General features: G+C 58.6%; 2 protein-coding genes across 10 annotated transcripts in view; one reads left to right on the top strand and one right to left on the bottom strand.

Annotated features, from left to right (window-relative positions):
• The window catches only part of KIFC3 (kinesin family member C3), a 34,987-nt gene extending 29,414 nt beyond the window's left edge, over positions 1-5,573 (top strand). For 4 of the 5 annotated variants that reach the window (XM_065925411.1, XM_065925409.1, XM_065925412.1 and 1 more), the window contains 7 exons: positions 1,498-1,628; positions 2,134-2,257; positions 2,663-2,792; positions 2,880-3,109; positions 3,539-3,673; positions 4,100-4,208; positions 4,909-5,573. In XM_065925411.1, the coding sequence (XP_065781483.1) occupies positions 1,498-1,628; positions 2,134-2,257; positions 2,663-2,792; positions 2,880-3,109; positions 3,539-3,673; positions 4,100-4,208; positions 4,909-4,934 (885 nt within the window). In that variant the 3' untranslated portion in view covers positions 4,935-5,573. Of the gene's footprint in view, positions 1-1,497; positions 1,629-2,133; positions 2,258-2,662; positions 2,793-2,879; positions 3,110-3,538; positions 3,674-4,099; positions 4,209-4,683; positions 4,713-4,908 lie in introns of all 5 variants that reach the window. The other variant, XM_065925410.1, reaches the window with a different exon arrangement.
• Positions 5,574-5,996: 423 nt separating this feature from the next.
• On the bottom strand, positions 5,997-24,645 carry KATNB1 (katanin regulatory subunit B1). 5 transcript variants are annotated; one of them, XR_010661679.1, is made up of 21 exons: positions 24,527-24,645; positions 23,070-23,356; positions 18,730-18,860; positions 16,194-16,311; positions 12,947-13,047; positions 12,508-12,549; positions 11,791-11,874; positions 11,461-11,576; positions 11,037-11,108; positions 10,713-10,863; positions 10,376-10,566; positions 10,136-10,266; positions 9,671-9,721; positions 8,625-8,716; positions 8,388-8,507; positions 8,147-8,296; positions 7,875-7,951; positions 7,714-7,788; positions 7,359-7,475; positions 6,607-6,998; positions 5,997-6,095 (listed from the first exon to the last, which is right to left on the bottom strand). XR_010661679.1 is itself a non-coding variant. In XM_065925414.1 (20 exons), the coding sequence occupies exons 2-20, from the start codon at positions 23,107-23,109 to the stop codon at positions 6,866-6,868; spliced, it is 1,992 nt and encodes a 663-aa protein (XP_065781486.1). In that variant the 5' UTR covers positions 23,110-23,356; positions 24,527-24,645; the 3' UTR covers positions 6,572-6,865. The 5 variants fall into 5 exon arrangements, 4 of the variants coding, with proteins under 4 accessions (XP_065781486.1, XP_065781488.1, XP_065781487.1 ...); XM_065925414.1 differs by lacking the exon at positions 5,997-6,095 and having other exon boundaries at positions 6,572-6,998; XM_065925416.1 differs by lacking the exon at positions 5,997-6,095 and having other exon boundaries at positions 6,572-6,998; positions 24,582-24,606.
• Positions 24,646-24,739: the final 94 nt, after the last annotated feature.

Genomic DNA, 24,739 nt, shown 5'->3' with positions numbered 1-24,739 from the left:
CTTATGCTGGGCCCTGGGGGTTTGGGATGAATGAGGGGGGATCTCGGCCCTCAAGGAGATCCTTGGGCAGCGGGAGAGACTGGCCAGTGGAGGCTGTCATGGGGTGCCCAGCTCTTACCTGCAGCTCTCAGGCCTCATCTCCCTGCCTGTGCCACCCTCCCCCCACCCCATGCCCCACGCCTCCATGGGCAGTGGCCTGGAATAGGGGTGTTGAGAGGAGGAAGAATCTTGACTGTAGACAAAAATGGAAAGCTGGTCCCAGGGCGTGTCTTTGGTTTGTTAGCATTTCCCTGGCTCTTGAGGGTTGCTGCGGGATTCTCCAGGTAGGGGAGGAGGACAGGTGACTTGGTGTCCCAACAAGGGTCGTGAGAGGGCCCTGCTGGCCTAGGCTGTTAGACACCCTTTGGGAAGGCTCCCATGGTGGGCCTTTCTTCCCCAATCTAGACCTTCTTTTCCCTCAAGAAGGGATTGATTAGACTGTTTACTGAGAGGCAGGCCAAAGGAAGATGGGAAGGGGAAGGGGGTGGTTGGGGGGAGTGTGTGCAACACCATCTAGGCTCCCAGCTCTGGCTGGGGTGCCCAGAGTTGAGGTGATACCAGGGGCACCCATCCTCCAACTCAACCAGTTGAGGCTCCACGTGCGTCAGGCACCCTGCCTGGGGCTCAGCCATGACCAGAGTGCCTGCCCCGCGGAGCTGGCCCACCCGTGGGGAGATGGCAGTGCTCACGGCAAGTCACCATGTGTCCTTCGGTCAGGTGCTAGGGAGGAAAATTCAGCCAGGAACGAGGAATCAACAGTGAGGGAGGGATCCGGCGTTTGGAGGGAAAGGAAGCTTCCCTGAGGAGGTGACATTGGTACAGACACTGGAGCCAGTCACAGAGAGGAGTGTGGGGCAGAGGGGACAGCAGGGCAAAGGCCACGGGGCTGGAGGGTGTGTGGAGGATACAGACGCCCCAGTGGCAGAAGCGGAAGTGGAGGTGGAAGGTGCCATCCAAAGGGAGGCCCAGGTGAGGACTCCAGATTTGTTTCTAGATAGGTTAGCCAGCCCATCCGGCCCCAGTTCACTCGCCAGCTCTCCTGCAGAACCTGGCTCACCACAGCCCACCTGACATTGAGCCCCCAGAGTGGGGCCTCTGGGCAGCAGCAGGGAAGTCACACATTGCCAGTGGCTCCTCCCAGGGGCCCAACATGGCCAGGTATCCATCAACAGCCCCTGTGTGCATGCCCCGGGCCAAGTTCCACCTGGTGCTCTGCTTTAAGTCTCAGGCCCAATCCTGGCAGGGCTGTTTTAAAGGTGAGAAAATTGAGGCCCAAGGAGGTGGAGTGGCTTGTAGCTGGTGGAGGGTGTTTTGGGGGCAGGCTGGCATGTGGGAGCTTAAGTTGGAGAGGCCGGCCTGGGAGGGGTAGCCAGAGCAGGTGGAGAGCATCTGCACAGATCAGCCTTTGTGGGGAGAGGAGAGAGGCTTGGCTCACTGGGGCCTTGATTTTACCCCCAGGGGACCCCTGAGAACCCAGGCATCAACCAGCGGGCCCTGCGGCTGCTCTTCTCTGAGGTGCAGGAGAAAGCGTCCGACTGGGAGTACACCATCACTGTCAGTGCCGCGGAAATCTACAATGAGGTCCTCAGGTGAGTGGCCCTCAGGTGAAGGGCCCTCAGATGGAGGCCTCAGGTGGGAGTTGAATGTCGTGACTAGGGCCAGAGGATTCACTGTGTCCAGGCCCCTCCCCTGCACTAGCAGGCAGGAGGGAGGAGGGCCCACTGAGCCCAGCTAGAACACCCAGACCAAGGCCCTCCTTTCCCTCTCAGAGTGCCCTTACCCTGCCTGCAGGCTGCACTGGGTGGTGAAAAGTGAGAGTGGGGTCTTGGGGAACCCTGCCTCCAGGGGTTCAGTGCAGCATGGGGGCTGGAGTTAACACCACCCCAGGACTTTTGGGGAACATTCCTGCCTCTGCCCTTTAGCAAACTGAGGGCCCAAGAGGAGCTGGGGCTGGGAAGGGAGAGGGTCTGAGCCCCTTGGTGTCCAGGAAGGCATCCTGAAGTGTGGTGGGGGAACATTGCAGGCTGGGGGCGGGTGCAACTGTAAGCAGAATGCAGACTGGGAGGAGGGCGTGACTATCCTTCCTGCCCTCAGGGACCTGCTGGGACAGGAGCCCCAGGAGAAACTGGAAATCCGGCTGTGCCCAGACGGCAGCGGGCAGCTATACGTGCCGGGGCTGACCGAGTTCCAGGTGCAGAGTGTGGAGGACATCAACAAGGTGAGGAGCTGGGCGGGCCAACGCGGGGCGGCTCCGCCCACAGCGGGGCGGCTCCGCCCACAGCGGGGCGGCTCCGCCCACAGCGGGGCGGCTCCGCCCACAGCGGGGCGGCTCCGCCCACAGCGGGGCGGCTCCGCCCACAGCGGGGCGGCTCCGCCCACAGCGGGGCGGCTCCGCCCACAGCGGGGCGGCTCCGCCCACAGCGGGGCGGCTCCGCCCACAGCGGGGCGGCTCCGCAGGGAGGGATGGGGCTCGGGGTCCGGCTTTGCCGGGTTTGCAGGCCTCTGGGAACCTGCTTCCTCCCCCGGAGGAGGTAGAGGGTGACGCCCCCTCATGGGGTGCTCCAGGACTGGGGATTCCGAAGACCCCACTCCAAAGCTGGTGCGTCGGCCTTCCCGCCGCCAGGTGTTCGAGTTCGGCCACACCAACCGCACCACGGAGTTTACGAACCTGAACGAGCACAGCTCGCGCTCGCACGCCCTGCTCATCGTGACGGTGCGCGGCGTGGACTGCAGCACCGGCCTCCGCACCACGGGTGAGCTAGGGCCCCCAGCGCCCAGCCCGAGAACCCCACCCCTGCCTCTCCTGGGGCGGCCCTGACCTGCCCGCGCCCTTCCCGCAGGGAAGCTGAACCTGGTGGACCTGGCCGGCTCGGAGCGCGTTGGCAAGTCGGGGGCGGAGGGCAGCCGCCTGCGGGAGGCACAGCACATCAACAAGTCGCTGTCGGCCCTGGGCGATGTCATCGCTGCCCTGCGCTCCCGTCAGGGCCACGTGCCCTTCCGCAACTCCAAGCTCACCTACCTGCTGCAGGACTCGCTCAGCGGGGACAGCAAGACCCTCATGGTGGTGCAGGTGAGGGTCTCAGGTGGGCCTGTCAGGGTGGCCATCAGCGTGTACGGACTTGGCCAGTTCCAAGAACAGGGGTTCCCACCCACCTCCTTCCCCTGCAGCTGGGATACCCCACAGGCTGTGCAGAGAAAAGCCTCTTGTCTTCAGCAGCTTTGGAGTCAGTGACATGTGCCCCCCCACCCCCACCCCATAGCCTACCCAACAAACCTGGCCACAGTCACGCTTTGCTTGCAGCTTTCTCCACTTCAGGCACCTTGGTGAAGTTGCCCACCACGCCCCCCCCACCCCCCCCAATCCCAGCTCCCTTCCCTCTCCTCTTCTCCAGGGAGCCTTCTAGAATCCCCTGGTTGTGAGCTCCCTCTGATGCCCCTTCCAGTTCTGTGAGGACAGCCGGCCAGCCAGGTGGAGAGTGAGCTCTTGTGTGTCCCCTAGGTGTCCCCTGTGGAGAAGAACACCAGCGAGACGCTCTACTCCCTCAAGTTTGCTGAGAGGGTGCGCTCTGTGGAGCTGGGCCCTGGGTCCCGCAGGACAGAACTCGGGTCATGGTCCAGCCAGGAGCACCTAGAGGTACTGGGACCCCCACGGCTTGCCTCCGGCTGGCGCTGAATCAAAGATTCCGGTCATGGGCAGGAGGGAGGGTGTGGCAGGAAGAACAGCCTGGAGTGGGGAAGAGAGGAAGATCCCAGAGAGGTTGGAACCAGAACTTGAACCCAAACCCAGTAGTCTTCAGTCCAGGTGTTTTTGTTGACCTCAGAGGCACCTAGGGGTCATCAGCTGGTTGGAGGTGGGGCAGGGAGGTGCAGGCTGGCACACAGATGCTCAGTAGTAACTAGTTTACTTCTTTATTAATTCCCACCTTCTTCCCATGGTTATTGTATCATCATGACATCCATCTTGCAGGTGAAACAGTTTCAGGTGGCTGGGGAGGGAAAACGTGGGCGGGGGCAGACCCAGGGCAGCAGACCCCGCCCACCTGCCCTTCTCTGCCCACAGTGGGAGCCAGCTTGCCAGATGCCACAGCCCTCAGCGCGAGCCCATTCGGCCCCTGGCTCTGGGACCACTAGCCGCCCAGGCTCCATCAGGAGGAAGCTGCAGCCCTCAGGTGAGTCTTCAGGGAGGGAGCCAGGGTGGGAAGCCTCCCCCATCGGCTCATCACAGCCATGGGCTGCTCTTATCGGAGTGGGCTTTAAATTTATGGAACTTCTCCAGACCAGTTTCAGTTTCACATCCTTCCTTGGCCGTGGGCAGACAGTGCTGCCCATTTTACTGGTGGGAAACTGAAGGTCCCTTCGAGATGGAGTGTCAGGAGGCGGCCAGCCCTCCTGACTCCTAGCTGGGCCACTGATGTGAGGCCCAGGACGCAGTTCTCTGAGGCTGGGTTCATGAAAGACATGCCCTCCCAAGTAGGCCATGGATGGGTAATTAGAATCCGGGGCTCCAGCCCCCAGCTTGGCCCACTCACAGAAGGGCCTGGCAAGTGTTTGAGTCTAAAGGGGCTGTGGGCAGCAGGGTCCTGGGGGGTGGGTCCCAGCCCAAGGCCAAGCCTACCAGTGAGACACCTGTTGCTTTGATTTCAGCCTGACGGCTGGGGCTGCAGAGTCTCCAGGTGAGTGTGGGGGCCAGCAGCCCAGGGCTGCCCGCCCACCCGCCTGCCTGGCCGCCTCGGGTTGCAGGGCTGTGCCGGGAAGTTGGCTGGGTCTGGGGCTCGCTGCCTGCTATCTGTGTGCTTCTGCCCGGGTGCCTCCTGCTCTGGGACAGAGGCTGACTGTCCTGGTGCTGACAAAACCTACCCCCTCCCATAGGGAAGTCCAGGCCGTTGCCCGTGTGATGGACATGCCCACCCTGCCGGACCAGGGACCAGCGACTGGGTCTCCACGCATGGCTGGCCTGCCCCCACTGCAGCATCTGGAGCCCGCGAAGCAGAGGCCAGAGTGAAGGCGCCTCTTTGACCCCATCTCCCCTGAGAAGAGAAACATGTTCAGAAGGAAGCCCTGTCTCATGGCTGTGGCTCTGGGTGCAAGTGGCACAGGCTGGAAGGGCGGGCCCAGGCCATCAGTGTGGGCCCTTGTGGGGAGGGCAAGTGTGTTGTGTGGGAGGGTGGGCCCTCGCCCGGGCTGGCCCAACCCTCCCCAGCCCGCAGGGCCCCTCCAGAAGGCACAGGAACTGTGGGAGCTGGGCAGTTGGTGGGCAGCCCTGTCCTGCTCTTCTCTGGGAGTAGAGCATCTCACCAGGCGTGTATATAGTGTTCCTAGGTGTACACAGGAGGCCTGCTCCTGCCGCGGGTCGGGCTTTATTTATGGCCGGCAAGAGGCCAGTGAGTGGGGATCTTGCTGCTCGCCTCTTCTGCCTGGCACCAGGCTGTCTCCCTGCTCACTAGCCTCTTGACATTTTCCTCCCTCTGAAATCCTATTTAAGAACTTTTGGAAGCTTAGCCATTTTTACTTATTAAAATAACCTTTTTACACAAGGACTGTCTGGAAGAGTTGGTCTTGTGAGCCCCTGATCAGACGCAGGGAGCAGGGTGTTGGCATGTTGTGGGTGGTTCCCCAGTGCCAGCTTGTCACCCACTAAGTCAGGATCAAGTGACCTCCTACCCTCATCCTTACCATGACTGACCCATGCAAGTACTGGCACCTTCACCTAATAAATGGGAAACTCAAGCTCTCCAAAGCCTTGCCAAAAACCTAGGCACAGTGGTCCCTACTCCACTCCTGCCCTCTGCCCTGGCCTCGCCCCCTTACGTGAATGACCATAGGTGAGTGCCACCCCCTTCCTCCCTCTGCCCAAAGCGCCCCAACCATGGGTGCCATGCCCACCAGGCTCCCCACCATGGAAGTGGTGCTGGCCTGCACCTGGTCCCAGCCTTGGGGAAACATATGCAGGGCTCTGTGGGGTCCTCCCACCAAATGGGCTGAAGCTGCCTCAGGAGGAGAAGCGGGGTGACCTCTGGGTCAGGGGAGCGGTTCTGGCCAGCCAGCACTGGGGCTTCCTGCAGGGAGGAGCAGCTGTTCAGAGCATGGGGTAGCTGCCTTTCCGATCCCATCCCTGGAGGCCTCCGGGGGTGGGGGGAGGGGGGTGAGCTCTGGATCAGCCACCGCAGTAAGTGGCCCCACTGCAAGGCTGGGGTCCCGGCCCCCTGTAGGGTACAGCTGCCAACTGGCCTCAGAGGCATCCACCGGACAGGTGGGAGTGTGGCTGAGACAGAGGGGCTGGGCTGGAGAGCCTAAGCCCACCCCCACCTGTTTCTTCTAGCCATGAAAGGGGGAGTTGCTGGACCCGCCTTCCCCCAGAATAAGTCTGAACTTATCCCTTCTGGCCGGCCCATCACTCTGCTGCCCCCTGCTGGCCACCCAGCGTGGAGCACCACCTCTGGGTCTTGGAGAAGAAGTGGTCTCCTCTCTGAAGAGGCCATCAGGGACCCAGGAGAGCCTTGTGGCCGCCAGAGGATGCACCTCCCAGCAAGGAAAGCAAGGAATAGTTACAAATTTAATAAAATTCACCTTATAAATTACAGCAGCAGCCCCAGGGTTCAGTTCACCGCCCCAGGAAGCAGGAGTTGGGCAAAGCTGGCAGCTGTTGCTGCAGAGAAGTTGTCAGAGTTCAGGGCTGAGGAGTGGCCAGTGGGCCAGCGCTGCCGCCTCCAGGATGGCCCCAGGGCAGCAGCGGGGGCCGGGCAGAGGCTCATGGGCTGGTGGGCGCACAGGGAACAGGCGTGGGGGCCGAGGCCAGCCCTGAAGGTGCCCCCACTCTCTGGGCTCCTCAGTCCAAGCTGGCCATGAGCAGGTGCAGCTCGCGGAAGGCACTGCCGTGGCGGCCGCTCAAGCCCGACTTGCTCTTGACCAGGCTGCTGATGCTCTTGAGCTGCTTGTAGCAGAGCCGGCACTTGTGCAGCCTGTGGGCAGAGGGTCAGCGCTGGAGGTGGCCAGCCGGCACGGTCCCATGACCCCCGCCCAACCGCAGGGCCTTTCCTGTACTAACCACACCGGCCCTCCTCTCAGGGGAAGGCTGAGACCCAAAGAGCAGGGCCCAGGCCAGAGCCAGGTGATGGAGGAACCCAGGCTGTAGTAACTCCACCCCATGCCCTGCGCCACTGTCCCAGGCACAGTGACCACCTCTATTGGCTGTTTCACCAGGGCCATCAACAAGCAGGCCTGTGTGCTCTTGCCTGACATGGCACGCGCACACACACACAGACACATACAAACACAGACAAACACACCACACACCCCCCCCCACAGCCCAGGTTCCTCACCTCTCCTCCCGGCTGATGTCCACACCCACTGAAGGTGGGGCCGCCAGGATGTCTGTGATGAGGGGCAGAAACCGCTGCAGGATCAGCTTCAGGGAGGTGCAGCCTGTCTGGACATAGCTGCAAGGGCAGAGGGATGGATAGAATCACTAAACAGAGCGCACGGCTCATGGAGACAAAGCAGGGCAGAGACGGGGCCAGAGGCAGCATGGACTTGTGGTCACTCTGGCCTTCCAACTTTGGAGGGGACAGCAGTGTGGTGCAGCCGCCCCACAAGTGCACCAGCCCTGGGGGTCTTTCCCGTGGTCCACCCCCACCCCGCCCCGCTGTGAGGCAGGTGTGGCTTCCCCATGAGTACCTCTCATACTTGCTCTGCAGAAGTTTCTCGATCTGCGGCAGAACCGTGGTGCACAGATCCAGCTTCCACAGGGAGCTGGGGAGAGGGCCAGGGATACGTGCCCTCAGCACCTGGCCCTGCCCACGCCCCCCCACCTCCCATCCCCTGTCATGGCCACTCACGCCTTCTGGTTGACAATGTTAAGGAGGTCTACGACCACAGACAGGTCATTGATGGCCACGGCCGAGTCCACCGACGTCTGTGCAAACAGAGCACCCGTCAGTGGGGACCGGGGACACAGTGGCCCTGCCTGGGTCTGTGATACGGGCTTTACTGGGGGGTGTACATAAAACTGCAAGGTGTGGTGATTGGAGCTGCCTACCACCCCTTCAACCCCACCCCAGGAAGCTCTATTCTCAGCTCAGCTCTAAACCCAGGCAGAGGTGGCACTTGCCTTGATATCGCCTGTGGTCCACACGCCCCGCACAGTGTCCAGGTTCTTGTGGCGGCTGGTGAGCACGACGCACATGGTGTCATGGCCTTTGCGGATCTGGGACATGGCATCCTCGTCGACCAGCTCTGCCTGCTGGGGTATCTTCACGGCCTGCGTGGAACGGGTGCCCAGATGCTGGCAGCCAAGTTCTGCCCTTGCCCCTTGGGCCTCCACCCGCTCTCAGCCTGGGCCCCCCACTCACGGGCAGGAAGTTGGAGGCCTTCAGTCCGATGGGCTCATTGCGGGTGGCAGGAAAGATGGCAGGCTCGGCCTTGGGTGCAGGGGTGGAAGTGATGACCGGGGGCCGGGACAGGACCTCAAGCTGGAAGGGTCTGGAGTTAGCAGGCAGCCAGCCCAAGGCTTCCCCCTCCGCCCCTCTCTCTGGCAAGGGTCACCCCAGCCCTGATTCAGGACACCAGGCCCTCTCCAAGCCTCCTACCGTGCCTGCTCCGCCTGGACATACGTTTGGCACCGAGAACTGTGCGTCTGTGGCTGGGCTGGGCTTTGCTGCCTCCTTGGCTGTGGCCATGTCTGGAGATAGAAGGGAAAGATCCCCGGGTCAGGTCAGGTCAGGAGATGGGACAGGCGGGAAGGCAGGGCTCGGGCTGGGACTCTGGGTGGCGCCTCGCTTCTTACAGGGGAGGCCTGGCGGAGGGGGTGGGGCCTGTCCCCTCCCTTTCCACCTACTCAATCACAAGTCTGGCAGAAAGCAGGAACTGAGCACCACATGTGGATGGGACCCAGGGAGTGGTGGCCCCAACACCTTACTAGGAATGGAGTGTGTTTTTCAGGGGAGGTTGGTGCTGAGTGGATGGTGAATAGGAGTGTGGGAGAGAGAGGTGCTTCAGGAACCCAGCTCTAGGGGCACAGGAAGATGGCCCCTTGAGGAGAAAGCTGGTGGTGGGGAGGGGTGGGGAGGCGGAGGCTGGGCTGGAAGATGAGGGTGCCCCATCCCACCTTCTCCAATCATAAAGCAGATCAGATTTTTCTCCCTTCTTAAATTCTCCAGCAGCAAAATCAAACAGCAAAAACCAGCAGCAAAAATCCTCCAGCAGCAAAACCCAAGCCCCAGGGCCTGGGGACCTGGCCCCCCAAACCCCTGCCCTCCTCTCAGCCTCCTCTCACCTGAGGCTATTCCCTCCCCGTATCCTCACCTGGCCCCCAGGCCTGCGTAATGCACCGCCTCCGCAGAGCCTCACAGCCCCCATGTACACAGGCCCCAGTGCCTCTCGCCACCCGGGCTCCTCCTCCCACGTGGCTGCCTATCATCCGCCTTCCTCACTGGGTGTGGGCAGCTGCCTGCTTTTTCATGCTCAGTTAGCAGGGCCGAGCCCCGCGCCTGGCACACAGTAGGTGCTTTTTTGGCGAATGGTGGGAAAAGACCCAGGGTGAGAGAGGCTGGGAACTGTCCTGTGGGGGGGGGGGGGCAGCCTATAAGAGGAAGACTGGGGAGCCTGGGAGGCCAGGCTCTGCCCCCTGACTCACCATCTTCTGGGGGTGCAGGGAAGGGCTCACTTCTTCGGGGTGGCGTCCGACCTGCAGAGGTGAAGGGGGCTGGGGACTCACATGGGCCAGCCCAGGGCTGCTGCCAGAGCCCTCAGGGCCCAGTCAGCCGGGCCCCCCGGGCCCCACAGGATGCAAGAGATGGGTCAGTGGTTCCAGGGTGCACATACTGTTGTAGACTGTGATCTGTTCCTAGGGCCTGAACCCTCAGGCTTGCCACTCCTCATGCCCTGGCCCCTGGCAGGCCAAGCACTGAGGGGCTGCTGGGTTTCTGCTGGGGCCTAGAGGACCTGGGGACAGAGCTGGGCCCAGATGTGGGTGAGGCATTAGGCTAAGGGGGCGCAGCAACATGGACACCATCCTGGAAAGGACCATCTGCCTTTGCGTCCCAGAGTGGGATGGTGGGGCTAGGCAGGGATGGGAAGGGAGGGGAGGGCAGGGCCTCACTGATGCTGTTCTTGGGCTGGAAGATCTCATTGTAGTCCTCCGCGTTCTGGATCTCGGCCCGAGACTCCCGCTCGTCCCGGTCGTCCTCGCTGCTGGGGCTGCGGCGCTCGCTCTCCGAGTTCTGCTTCACCCTGGGGGGCCGGCCGAGCAAAGGGAGGTGAGGTGGGGGGGGCGGGTGGTGAGGCCGGGGGGGCCCACCTCCTGCACCCCCAGTGCCCTCTGGGGCCCCGAGCACCCCACCTCTGAGGCTTGCTGCAGGCGGTGCTGGGCCGCTCGTAGATGCGGCGAAGGGGGGCGCTGGGGTGGGGCGGCTGCTGCGCCGGAGGCCGGCTGTCCTGCACCGGGTCCCGGGCCACCGTGCCTGTCCTGGTGACCCGCGTCAGGTCCACCACGTAAGAGGAGACGTTGCTCTGAGAGAAGGCCACGCCTATCTGCAGGAAATGGAGGAGCTGGGGCGGGACCCTTCGTGGGGCCCTGAGGGTAGGGTCCCCACAGGGCCAGGAGGGAGTCAGGGGCCTGCGGGGAAGGAGGCCGGCGGCCTGGCGCAAAGGTGCAAGGTGGGCGGTGGCTCTCTCACCAGCTGGTCGTTGCAGATGGCCAGGTCGGCCACCTTGCCCCAGTGGACGAGGACCACATCAAAACAGCGCTCTGGCTCCCAGCCGTAGACACGCAGCGAGTCCTGGCAGCCACTGTACAGGCAGCAGCCATCGGGGTTGAAGAGGATGCTCCTGGGCCAGGTGAGAGGAGGCCGTGGGTCAGAAGCCTCCGGAGAGGCTGCGGGGAGTCCAGGACCAGAGCGGAAGTGGAGACTGGAAAGGGCCACCGTAGCCACGCCCCATGACCGGAGGCCACGCCCCATGGCCCGGAGGAGGCCCCGCCCACCGCCCGGCAGCACGCCTACCTGACAGGCCCAGGCTCCCCTTCGATACAGCTCACCACCTGGAATTTCTCCAGATCCCAGAAACGGATGGTCCTGCAGAGAAAGTCAGGCCCCACGCTGGTTTCTACGCAGGCCGGTGGCTGGGAAGACCCGCTTTTCTGCAGACACTTGCCCACCCACCCCCAGGTCAGGGCTACTCTTGAGCACGTGGGAGGTGGACACTGGCCTTGGATCCAGACACACCAGGAAGGCCCAGGACACTGGGGTCGGGGAACTGGAGTCAGGAAAGATATGTGACCTGGGTCCCAGGCTGGCTTGGCTGGCAGTCAGTTCAGTCCAGATAGGAAGTGACACCCCGGGACCGAGAGGCAGACGGGGGCAGATACACAACCAGAGCACAGAGGTGTGGCAGTCACAGGTCATGGGCCCTATTCCTCCTCCTCACCTGTCAGAGCTGCCGGAAGCCAGGAGGTACTCGTTGGGGTGGAACTCCACCACGTTGACAGGCCCCGTGTGGCCAGGGAACTCGGACATCATCTTGCCAGCAGTTAGATCCCAGAGCTGGGGCAGGGTGGGCTGGAGGTCAGGACCAGCCTGGCCCTCAGTCTCCAGAGGACCCTCTCATCTAGTCGGCGCTCTTTATCCACAAACCGCCTCCCACTCTGGACAGTCTTAGGGTGGGCGAGCCCGATGGGGAGGGAGATAAGGACCCAACCTGGGTGTGATCGGCAGACCCCAGTCCCCAGCCCTGGGCCCACATCTGGCCGGGAACTACCTTCACCGTGTGGTCATCTGCGGCCGATGCCAGCCACTTCCCGTCAGGGCTGAACCGGAGACACCGCACGGCCTGGCTGTGCCCCTGAGGACAGGACAGGGCATGCATGCTGGAGGGGCCGGGCCCTGCGGGCTCCTCTCCCCACCCCCTACTCCTCCCTGCCCTCCACAAGCAGTGCTTCCTGGGAGCCGGCAGAGAGGTGACAGACCGCCAGCTGCGGGGGATGCCACAGAGGAACGCCTCCCCATGGGTGGTCAGGGACCCCCAGTCCTGCAGGACACTCCAGATCAAGACCTCGTGGTCTTACAGGTTGAGGGGCAATGCGTCCTGTGCCTCTTTTTGGAGAGTTAAATGCCTCCTCTTATGTCAAAGGGTCTAACGACTTCGAAAAATAATTACTAAACTCAGTGCTTCCAAACTCCTATGAACAGGAACCCCCTTCACTTAATAACACCTGTTACCAGCCTACAAACTGTGGAGCACAGTTTGGTGAACATGGTTCTGTGGGGAGCATGGAAAGCTGGGGGTCCAGGTGGACCACCCACTGCACCCCTGCTCTGCTCCAGATGCACATTTCTCATCTCGACTTTTTGTTTCTCACGTTCTCACCCAGGCTGGATGAGCAGCTCCTCCAGCCCTTCCCAGGGTCTGGGCACCGCCCCAGGCTCCATGCCCTCAAGGTGCTTGTGGAATGATGGACAGAGGGGCCTCGCTTACCCTGTATCGGAAGACACAGCCTTTCCTCCTGATGTCCCAGAGCTGTGAAGGGGGGAGCAGAGAGGGGCCAGGGTCAGGACAGGTCACAACCAAGGTGGGCTGTGCTGGGGAAGCCTAGCCAAGCTCAGTCCTGGAGCTTGGGCCAGGGGGTAGTAAATGGCCATGAGCAGACAGGGGCTCTGAGCACCTCCAGGTCATTACACTCCAAAATGACAGGGGTCTGGAAACTGCTCAGTAAAGCTGGGCATTCCGAGTACAAATGTCTGGCCAGTGCTCCCGCATCTCCCTGCCTGGGCGGGGGTGGGGGGCCATGGATTCTGCAGCACCGTGGGGAGGTGCCCCAGCAGAGCCGAAGCCCACCCCCTCAGGTGGGACTCACCATCCTGGTTCCACTGCCGGCCCAGTCCTGGGAGAGCCAGAGTGCTAAGCGGCGTCTCACCTTAATGTTTGTGTCCTGGGAACCAGAGGCTACAAACTCGCCATAGGGGTGGAAATCCAGGCTGCAGATGTTGGCTTTGTGTCCCATAAGTGTGCGAAGGACTAACAGGGGAGAGAGCAGACAGTGGTGTGAGAGGCGGACAGGACGGCGAGCAGAGAAAGGGCTTCAGTGTCCGTTTCTGTGTGTGCTTTCGTACTGACAGTGCAGAAAAACACAACAGTAACACAGACGTTCAAGATGAGGAAAGTCAACCAGAGTCCTACCACTCTAACAACTAACTTTTCTTACTTTCCTCCCGAGAGATGCCAGCCATTTCTGCCATTACATGAGCCCCCAGAAAACTCCCCGCAAGCGCCATGCGGCTTGTGCCACTGGGCTTGTGCCAACGTGTTCTCACAAGAGTGAAGCCCCAGAGTCAGCAGAGTCGAGCAGCTGTTGCATTTGGTTTACATCTTGTGGACATGGAGCTTATGACCTGCCAGGCATCCCATCACACCTGAGACAGCGCGAGGAGAGGGATGCAGGAGCGGTCCAAGGTGGGAGAGAAGCTGCTAGGTTGAAAAGAGAAATCCAGGGGTGGCTTTTTGGAGGAAGTGGTATTCGAGCAGGATGTCAATGGGTGGTGGATGAGGGAGGCTTGTGTTTCTGTATCAGAGTATTCTCTGGTACCACTCAAATTTGCCTCTTCTCTTTGGCCTCATATGCCTTGCTTTTTAGAAGATTTATAATTCTGCTGTTTGAATGAAACTGATCGTGCCAAGGGTGCTAGACAAAGAAGTGTGGCAGTCCAGGGATCCTCGGGTTTGAGCCAAGGTGAAACAGGCTGCCTTGTGAGGTAGTGAGCTCTCCGTTGGAGCAGGTGTTCAAGCAGACTCCACACATAATGCTTTAAGGACAAAATTCGAAGACACTAAGATCTGAGCAGCTGTCCTCCCCACACTATAGTTGTCACATGCCATCGGGGGCTCAGCACTGCCTTTCTGGCCAAGGGGGCTTCGGGCACATGCAGCCCAGTCCAGGCCCTGGAGGGTGCACACTCCTCTTGCACATGCTCCAGTCCACGCCGCCCCTGCCAGCCCACCTGCTTTGCATCCCAGAGCCAGGCTTCCAAAATCCTGCCCCACCCCAGAGGATGCGGCAGGTCCCACCCCTGCGTAGGCTGGCTTCGTGAAGCCCAGACTGCCTTCCTGTGGGATCTCGGGCTGACCCGCCCTCGCCCTCTGGCTTTCCATGGAAAGCAGGCAGGACCACATTCTTCTGGTGTGATTTCTGCCCTTGCTGTTCTGTCCTGGGAGGGCTCTCGGGGCCTCCTGATGCCCTACTTGGTCACGGGATCCAGGATCTGTAGAGAGGAGGGGCGTCCAGGGCCTGTCTACCCCACATGGGAACTTCCAAACCCTCCAGCCAAGCAGCTGGACCCTCCAGTGATGGGCAAGTGAAGCCACAGTCAGGCAACCCTTTAACAACCTCTTTTTACACGTGAGGTGCCAGTTTGCCTCTGTATCATTTCCACTCATGCTGTGGTGGGTGGGGGTGGAGGTGGGCCTGAGGTCTTAGGTCTTACTGCCAAGAATGCTGAGGGCAAGCTTCTCTTTTGTCACTGAAACCCACCCACCCCTGCCAAATGGCAGGGCAGACAGCACTAGGATGGGAGTCCTGACACCAGGATTCGAGGTCAGACACCCCAGCCACGGAGTCTTTACCAAGTTCAGGGCCCTCCTTGGGTCTGTTTGCCCATCTGTCAAAAACAGAGACAGTGCCAACCTGGTTTTGCATCAGAACCAGCTAGAAGCTTATTACAGTCAGATCCTGGGCCCATCCCTCTCCTGAGTCAGTTTCTCTGGGAGTGGGGTCTGGGATGTGTCACAAGTAGCTTGTAGAACAGCCAGTCCTGGGAGCCCAGGGCTCAGGAATTCCAGACGTTTTTAGTTTCCCTTCTTTGCCTACCTCAAGAAATTCCTCACATTCCCTTGTGCATGAAAATCATGGCTGCGAAATCACAACTTTTGGCTTCTCTTTGTCTTGCTCCTCCATCAATGGCGAATGGCTGGTACCCTCCACTGGGATCTGGGTCTAGACAGAGGCTTCCCAGAGGTGAACCGCCTGCTGCCTGAGGCTTTCTGCTTTCTTGGCTGGAGCCCAGCCAGCCTGGGCATGCTCCTCCCTGGCCCCTTATCCAGCGACACTCCTGCCTTGTGGGTCCTATGTGTGGCCAGGCAGTGGGACTGCGTGCTGAGATGTTAAGCTCGCAGCCCCCGTTTTATTATCTAAGAGGTCCTGGGGCTCTGTCTTTCTAAAACAGTCTGCCACTGGGTGGGCAAGCATCATCCAAGAGGCTCAAGTGAGGTCCTAACTCGAGGACCACCTATACGAAAGCAGGATGAACCTGGCCACTGGGCATGCATGGCCACTGGGCATGTGTGGCCAATGGCCTCCATCCTGCAGCAGAGCATCCTGTAGGCACCAGAGGAGAGGCCAGAATGACCTTTAAGTCTCAGCCAGGCAAAGAGGGCATCATTTTGGGGAGAGGCAGACTTGGCAAAAACCCATGCCACCCCTTCCTCTCCCATCCTTCAGGGAGCAGATGGCCTCCCACCTGGCATGCTGCAAGGTCCAGACTGGAGGCTGGCAAAAAGCAGTGAGCAAACAGGTTTTACTTAGACCTCTCTGAGTGTCAGCCTGCACAGTGTTCTGAAAAGTATGTTGAGTTAGCTGTCAACCTTTAGAAATGGGTGGATTCCACATAAATGCCCAGATTCCCAGCTTCTCTTAAAAAATCTGTAGAGCTGGCAAGATTGTGCCCACATTCTGATGTGGCAACAGCCGGTGAGGCTGAGAGGCAGCCCCCATTCTAGGGAAAGTGGGACTCCCTATTTGGCTCAGAACTGAGGGCATGAGTCTCCAGACCAAGACCCCAGTGAGGACCCAGTACAAGGATGAGAACGTGCACACCAACGCCCTTCACTGTGAAACCTGAGGACACTGGGGGGAAGGTCCTATAAGCCTGCAGAGAGAGAGGGAGAGGGAGAGAAGGGGAGGCAGGGGAGGAGAGAAACAGGTCCCATGAGAGGAATCTGGGATGACCTCCCAAAGCAACCCTGGAACCTAAAATACACTGTCGGGTCAGTGAACCAGGAAAGAAGCACCCAGCCTAGTCAGGACAGGCTTCCTGGAGAAAGTGGCTGGACGGGAAAGCTGGGGACAAGCTGCAGGCATGCATGGGGGGTAGGCAGGCGTGGACACCTACTTTTGGCAGCTTCCAGGTCCCAGACGCGGATGGAGCCCGACTGAGAGCCGGCCACGATGAGCTCCTCGGGGGTGTTGAGACGGACGCTCTCCACGGGGGACGTGTGACCCGTCAGGCTCTGAGGAGAGAAGGTAGCAGCTTTGGTGCGCTGTGTCAACAGACGCCCAGATGCTGCCCCCATTCCTGGATCCCCGGGAAGCTCATCAAGCAGGGGTCCTGTGGCCCCCCAGGCCTTTCGGCTCCCAGGGCTGAAAGTGGGCCAGACCCCAGCCACACTCCATCACCCACTGTGCTCCCGACGGGAATGTCACCTGCAGGAGTGGCCCTCCAGGCGGGCAGCTGACCCTTCAGTCCCAAGTCCAAAGCACTGTCCTCCTGGACTGTGCTCCCATCTCTACTCTGCCTGACCCAGCCCTCCAGAGGGGAAACCACGGCAAAACTGAGATCTGACCCGTCAGTGGCCTCTGGAGCCCCCAGGTCCCCAGGGGCTGACCCCCACCAGAGGACCTGGGAGTGATTCAGCTGGAAACACAGACACTCTCCCCAATTCAGACCAGTCTCTGTTGATTCTTTTTCAATTGGGATGTGTTACTCTGGCATTTCAAGGAGCGGGAAACACACCTGAACCCCCAAAACAAAGTGATGCAAAACAATTTCAATTCTCTACTTAACCCGATCTCAGTTCTGACCTTAACCTTGGCTGCGGTTTGGGTCAGATCTCAGCTGCCCATTGGATCTCACAAGAACACTGAGTTGATCACGTTTCTACTGATAAACCTCACCTCCTTTTTACTTTTACTCAGTCAAGAGTCAAAAGAACACTGCCCTGTGCGGCAAGATTAGAGGAGGAGAGGGCAGGCTTCAGTGCCACCAATGAGAATGTAAATTGACTTCTGGAGGGCAGTTTGGCAATATGTTTTGAAAGCTTTATAAAAAGTACACACCCACAGATTCATTCTTATGATTGCAGATCTGTCTGAAGATTTAGGGAGATGAGGATGTGCCCCACTGTGGCTAGGCTGAGCCAAAAACCCGGCTGTGACTTCCACAATGGGAGCCAGGCTCAACCCTACAATGGGATACCATGAAGCTATTAAAACTCGTGTTGTAAAAGAGTATTTGCTGACACAGGAAAACACTCTCAACGTTGCTATATTTTAAAAAAACCAGGCTACAGAAGAGTAAGACAGTGTACTGGAAACATATTGTTATATATTTCTGTGTGTGTACACGTGGGCATGTTTACATGTGTACACACAGACACAAGTCTGCACACACATGCACGCACATGTGTCTGTATCAGCCCCTAGCAGCACACAGACCAAAGTACCAGGTGTAATGGTCCTTGGGTAATCAAACTGCATAGAACTCATTTCTGTATTTTTTTCCCCTCCTGTGTGATTTCGTTTTGAAAAACGGTTTTTGGCATTGAATACAGTTGTGTAACCACGGGGACAGTGCTAATGAAATGGAGCAGAACCCTACAGGGCCTTCCTAGGACAGACGCCACCCACCTCCATGTCCTTTGCCTGTCTTTCATCTGGAGAAAAACTTTTGTCAGAGAACAAATTCAATCAGAGAAGTAAGGAAAATGCAGAGGAAGCAAAGGAAAGCAGCCAAACGAGATCAAATAATAAAGAGTTTAGTCATTAAACAAAGTCAAGGAGCTTTGGTTCCTTCTCAAGGGCTGTGGATCCTGACCTGAACCCTATCTTGTCAAGCTGTCTTGTAGATATCGAAACTCCCATCAGATGGAAGAAGCTGACTACATGACGACCACACTGTCACCATGACGTAAGATGCCACAGTTCTGAGAACTGGCCTCAAAGAAACGGGAACAGACCGACCGTGAGGCTGAAGACCTGCTGGGTGGACCACCGCACAACCGACTTCCGGTGACGTCAGAGCTGGCTGTGCTGCTCTGCACGTGGCTCCCTAGAATCAGCTACACACCTCTGAAACTCCCCTTTAAAAATTCTTGCCCTCTGATCAATAGCGGGGAACTGGCCATTAGACACAAGACCACCTCCCCACCAGCTGCCAGCCTCCTGAATAAAGCAACCTTTCCTTTCAACCAACACTTGCCTCTGGTGTATTGGCTCCCAAGCCAAGCGGAGTTGAGTTCATTAACACTATTAAAGAACCAGTCTTCTAACCAGCTCCAACCAGGGCATTCAAATCCCTTTTGTGGAATGAGGTGGGCAATGAATCAAAATAACCCTGCATGTAACTAACAGGCAAGTGTACAGGCCAATGGGCAAGGGAAGCTCAGATTCGGGCCTGTAGGCTTATTTTAGCCTTTTCATACAGGCTCCCCAGAATTCCTTCCCACGACCAGGTGACCGCCCCCGCTCCCCATTCCTGAGGACTGGCTGCTGTCCCAGCCATGTGGGTCGTTCTGGACTTCCCTGAGCAGACAACTTGGCGGGGGGGGGCGGGCAGCACTGATGTGCTGGGTTTCTGCAAAGCTGCCCACTCCCAGCACCCATCCCTGGCCTGCCCATCTGCCCCACCCTGCCCACCGGCCGAACCTCACCATGATGCAGTTGGGCTTGTTGATGGACCACAGGTTGACGCGGCAGTCATCCCCGCCCGTGGCCAGCAGCCGGCCCGAGGCTTTGCCCAGCACCAGCGAGGACACATTGCTGGCGTGGGCTACGATCTCCTCTAAGCAGGGAAGAGCAGAGGGAGAAGACAGTCAGGGGCCTGACAGGCCACGTGGAGGCAGGCTGGGCCTTATCCTGCTCGGTCCCCATCGGCACCGAAGCCCGGAGGGAGGGCCCTGCTCCCTGCGGCTCCCTTTGGCGCTCAGACACACCCCATGAGCAGTGAGACAGTGCAGGGCCTGGGCCTGAGACAGAAACAACAATTTATCAACTTCAGTCGCTCCCATCCTACCCTGAAGCCTCATGAATTTTTTCCCTTTTTCTGCATATCAACGGGTACTATTATTAAGTTACTATGATCAGGTTTAAAAACTGACTTGCTATTTTTATTTAGCTTTGTCATTTAAGCAATAACACACATGAAAATTACAAGCTTTATATGTTCACTACAGTTTTTCTATGATACAAAAAGAAAAATGAAAACAATGATTAAAATAAAAAATATTGACCCATGTACCACCTAAGGGCCTCTCAATTGCCCCTTGGTGCTCCTGCTTGGGGAAACCCACTTTCAGAACCATACAGGTCAACGGCAGACAAGCTGTCCCCAGGTGAGCTCAGCCAGGGCTTCAGCATCATAGACTGGGCTCTGGTCTGAGCTCTGCTATTGCAGGCTGTGTGGCCTTGGACAAGTTGCTCACCCTCTCTGAGTGCTGCACTCCTCAGGTAAATGGGGATAATAGTGCGTGGCTCACTGGACTGCTAAGGATTCACTGAGGACATTCCTGTGAGCTTCTGTGAGGGGCTGAATATTCATGGCTGCCAGACAGGCTACAGATCAGACATCATGGAGAGTGGGCACTGCGGCCCAGGAGAAATCCAGGAGGTGGGCTGCGTGAGGAGGGAGCAGGAAGCAGTCAAACTGAGAGGTTGGGTGTGAGAGCCAAATGGACAGAGGAGGTAAGGTCACTGTGGGTGGCGCCGAGGGCCCATGGCCTGGACTTGGGGGGGAGGCAGGGTTGCAGCAGACACTAAGTCTCAGAGGGCATCGCCAGAGAAGGAACAGGCAAGGAAGCAAGAGGCAGCCCAGGGCTCCGAGCCAGGGCCTGAGTAGTTTCTCCTGAGAAGGGGGAGGAAAGAAACAGCGTCCCCACACGGACAAGGGAAACATGCTGATGCGCTGAGGCAGCTGGGAGGGTGGCCTGGGCCACGCTGAGGGAGAGGGCGGTGCAGCTGCTCTGCAGAGGCCTGTCCTGGGCGCCTGCTCCAGCCTCCAGCCTCCGCCCTGCCTGGGGGTCGCCGCGGTGCCGGCCTCAGATGGCAGGGAGGCTGGCAAGCTGGGCTGGGGAAGGATGCTGGCCAGGCGGCGTGCCTCACAGGGGCTGTCAGAACTGCCTGGGGGACTAGGTCCCAGGCTCAACCTCACAGACGACACCCCACCTCAAGGGGTGGCGGGGCCAGCCCCAGCCAGGTGAGAGCTCCCGGCAGGCCCGAACGTGAGCCGGGGCCTGGGGGACCCTGCCCCTGGAGTCAAGGAAGCTGGGCCTCTCTCTGGTCCACACCTCGGCCAGGCAGCCTTCTGTCCCCTGGACACTGTAGCACAGATGCGTGGGTGCCCTGGGGCTCTGGTCACAGAGAGCTATCTGTTCATGAGCTTCTGTTGGGCCAGACTGACTGCCCAATTTAGCTAGAGGCCAAACCGTCTTCCCCCCGACCACTGCAACCCCCCAGCCCGGGGCCCCTCCTGTTCTCTGAAGACACACCCTACATGTGATGCCCTCCATGCGTGACACACCAGGAGGCCTAGCTGCCCACCCTGCCTCTCAGCCTTCCCAGGGAAATTTCAGGCTGGGCCCCACCACACTGGGTCTCCTGGGCCCACTGCCACCCTTCTCTGCATCTCAGCACCGCTGCCTGCAGAGACAGCCATTAACACACAGCATGAATGTTTCCCGGGTATCTGCGAGAGGCCCTGCGCTGAGAGACGGTCGGGAGTGACAGTGATAAGGTTCTCGTCTCCATGCTCCAGCCTGGTCAGATGGCTCCGGGGACAGGGCATCGAGCCCGAGGAACCACAGATTTTAGGGCAAGCAGAATTTGAAGATTGGGCCCTTCGAAAAGGGCTCAGACTACTCCCCTGCAAGAAGCCTGACCAGAGGATTGGCTGGAACCCCTGGAGGGACCAGCGGGTGGGGTGGGGGGGGGGGGCACACCTCAGGCATCAGGCAGAGGAGGCCTCGGCACAGGGCACTAGCCTAAGAGCTCCCAGTCTGGCCTGAAGGATGGTACCCTGCAGTGGCCCAGGCCTGGGTACCGAATTTAAATGCAAACAAATAGAAGTCCTCGCAGCAGGCCAGGCCAATGGCTGCTGCTCTACTGTGGGGCTCAGGCTCATGCTGGTTTCCCAAGCTCAGGGGGCAAAGTCTGGACCCCACATCAAAGCCAGAGCTAGGGGGACACTGTGCTCTGGTCAGAAGCGCTAAGCACCTGCATGCCAAAAGAAGGTGCAAAGAACTGGGCTTCAACAAGCACTTTCTGATCCTCCTCAGACTCTGGAACCATAAGGAGCCAGAGGTCATTTGGCCTTTGAGCTCTTTAGACAATTTATACCCATGGAAACTGCTGTGCACGTCAAATTGTCAGCAGATGCCCAACATGCCTGATCACGTCACCTCCCACCTGAATGCTCTGATGGCTTGGCCTCGCCTTTCCGATAAAGTCAAAGCCTCAGAAGGGCTGGGTAAGGTCCCAGAAGACCTTACCAGCCTATGTGGCACCACATTCTTCCCACAGCATGCTGCAGCCCATGGCCTCCTCTGAGACCTTTAAACCCACCAAGTTTCCTGCCTCAGGGCCTTTGCACATGCTGTTTAGGCAGCCCACCACACTCCTCTACTCCCACCCCCTCTATCATGTAGTTAATGATTTAAAGCACACATTCCAGCTTGAAATCAGAGAAGGAGAGACAGGTGAGCGTGATTACCTGATTCCCATGTGATGTGCTCCCCAGATTCTAAGCCCCACTGTACCGGGACCTTGCCTGTTTTGCCCTCCACTGTCTCCCCAGTGCCTGGTTCTTTCCTGGTTTCTCAGGAAAAACCAGCTGTTGAAGGTATACATACATAACCCCAATAAATACAGAGCCATTCTGTCCAAAGTGCACCTCCTTGGGAGCCCATAACATGATTCTCCCTAAACCCTGGGACTGAGGAGCAATTTGAACATGGCCCAATCTTCTCATTTACAAATGAGGACACTGAGACCCAGCAGAGAGTTTTGCTCAGGTTCTCACAGTTAAAAAGTGGAGGAGCCCGGCCCTGCTTCTGAAAACAGCCCAGGGACAGCTCATAGCAAAGGATGACCAGTTTGGACACACCAGATCTATGCAAGCCAGTTATTACTAGAGGAGTATGGCCCACAGAAGCACCAGGTGCAAAGCAACAGGTCTCAAAATATGATCCAGGGAGCCCTGGGACCCTCAAGATCCTTTCAGGGGATCCAAGAGAACAAAACTACTTTTATCATAATACTAAGATGGAGTCTGACTTTTATACTCTCATCTCCTCACAAGAATATGGTGGCATTTTCCAGAAGATACATGACATGTGATGACATCATCACTAACAGTGTATTTGTGTGTTATGTTTTCAAATGTCTCAATATTCACTTCTGAAGTGGTAAATGTGGGTAGATATGAGTCCCATAAATAAAAACTCTTTGGGATCCTCAATAAGTTTTAAGAATATAAAAGCGTCCTAAGATCAAAGAGTTTAGAGGTGTCAGTTTACAGTAATGGTGGGGGTGGGTGGTACCTGGATTCAGATACATTGCAGAGGCTATTAGCAGCCCCCTGCCTACCCTCTCACCTCTGACCCAGTCCCAAGATGTTATCATCTGATGAGGGAGCTTGACTGGTGAGACGTCTGAAAACACCAAGGACATCTTTGAGGGGCACAATCCCATCTGCCGGCCTAACTGGAAATCCTGCTAAGTGCTTTAGTATGTTCATTTTCTCACTTGAATCTCACAGCAGTTCTAGCATGGAAGCGTGATTATCTCATCGTACAGACAGGAAACTAAACCTCTGAGAGGTTAAGTCACTTAGGCAATGTCACTCAGTGCCAAAGTCATGATTTGCAAGTTGGTCTACTTTATGCCAAAGCCTGGGAGTCTCCCCTTGTGCCAAGAGTGGAAGACAAAGTTGAGGGTCCGGGTCACCCACCAACAAACAGCTACCGGGGTAAATGGGGTAAGAAAGTAAGCCACTCACGCAACTTCCAGGCCGTCTTGGTGACCACAGGGGTGGCCATCCTTCAGCTGGCTGGCACCTGAAGCTCCACCCACAATAGACTGTGCTTTCCTTGTGGGGTGGGGGTGGATCCCCCCCAGATCCACCAATCAAGTTGGCAGGGAGTTTCCACACATGCAGGCAGAGGGAATGCCTCGTCTCCGGACCACCTCGTGGTTTTAAATCATCCACAGCAGCAGCCCGTGCGTGCCTTTTGGGATCCTGGGTGATGGAATGTCAAGCTTGAGCCATCTCAGCTCAACACTGGGCTGGAATACAAACAGAGGTGATGGCTTGTTAGCAAACACTCAGGGGGAGCTCAGGGGGTCCCTGGGTTTACAGAACTGCAGCTGCAGCTCCCTCGATGATCAAGGTCACTTGATAAAAACAGACACCCACCAAAGGCACCAGAGACAAGAGCTCCACTGCAAGCTGGGTTTGAGGATCTGGAGAGGGGGTACCAAAGGCACCAGAGACAAGAGCTCCACTGCAAGGTGGGTTTGAGGATCTGGAGAGGGGGTATCTCAGGCAGGGTGGCTGAAGCACAGAGAAAAAGAAGGTTCTCTCAGAGGCCAGGATGATGGGAGGAGGTTCTGTTCCAGGAGGTTGGCTGCCTGAAATGCAGCCGAAATGCAGCAGCTGCAGTGGGGCGGGGAAGAAAGACCACACGTCCGCAGTTCCGATAGATCTGAGAGAGTCAGTTTTGTCTGACGTATGGGAAGGGGGCGGAGTCAGAGCCTAAGTTTAGGGGGCCACGAGAGGCACCTGAGAGATCGAGACTGAAGTTTTTCTCTAGGTAGAGTCTTGAAGTGGGCCCTGGGAGTCCAGTATGAATCAAGGGAACTACTCCAGGTCCCTGCCATTCCCAAGGACAGTGCTGGGAACTAGGCCTCCAGACTGGGCATGAGTCGGTATGACTCTTCAGCATTAAAAGGCGACCTCATGGAGCCTGCTATCCGCTCCTCCAAGCCTCTTTCTCCTGGATTCCCCAGGTCTGCCTCTCTAGTTCTCCATTCTCTCCTCCTTCTCCCTGCCGCCTGTGTGTGCACATCCGGTCTCCAGGGCTCGCTAACTTGGCCCCTGCCTCGCCAGACCCTCTTAAGTCCCCCCCTTTTCTCTCTGCTATCAGTATCCCCATTCATTTACTCTCCTGCTTCAAGTGTCCCCATTCATCCCCCCTCCTCCTGCAGACCCCCGGCTCTCCTTCCGGCCCTCCCAGGATTTTCCCCTCGGGCCTCCACGCCGGTCCCGCCCCTCCCGAAACTGGGGCTGGTCCCTCGGCCTTGCCTAACCCTCCCACTCCTCTCAGCACTGGCTCCAGCCTCCCTCCGCCCAGAGCCTTCTCCGTCGCATCCCGGCCTGGCCCCGCCTGGCTCGGCCCAGCCCAAGGCTCAACCTCCCCTCGCCGCGTCGCCCCTTCGCCCCGTCGCCCACTCCACCTGCAGCTGCGGCTCGGGAGGACGAGGCTCCGCTCCAGGCGCGACCCCCACTTGCCTCCATCCCCTGGCCTGATTGGCCGCTGCTTGACAACCGACCCTCACAACAAAACCTCCGGCTCAGAGCCCCTCCTTCCTCACTCCCAGCACCAATCAGCCGCCGCGAGCACTCCACCTCCCTTCGGGTATGACCAATAGAAGCAGGCGCTTCTGCCG

This window comes from Muntiacus reevesi, chromosome 2 (assembly GCF_963930625.1).
Source record: "Muntiacus reevesi chromosome 2, mMunRee1.1, whole genome shotgun sequence".
Classification (NCBI taxonomy): domain Eukaryota; kingdom Metazoa; phylum Chordata; class Mammalia; order Artiodactyla; family Cervidae; genus Muntiacus; species Muntiacus reevesi.
Note: the sequence above shows the minus strand (reverse complement) of the source record. Positions and strands in the feature narration are given on the sequence as shown.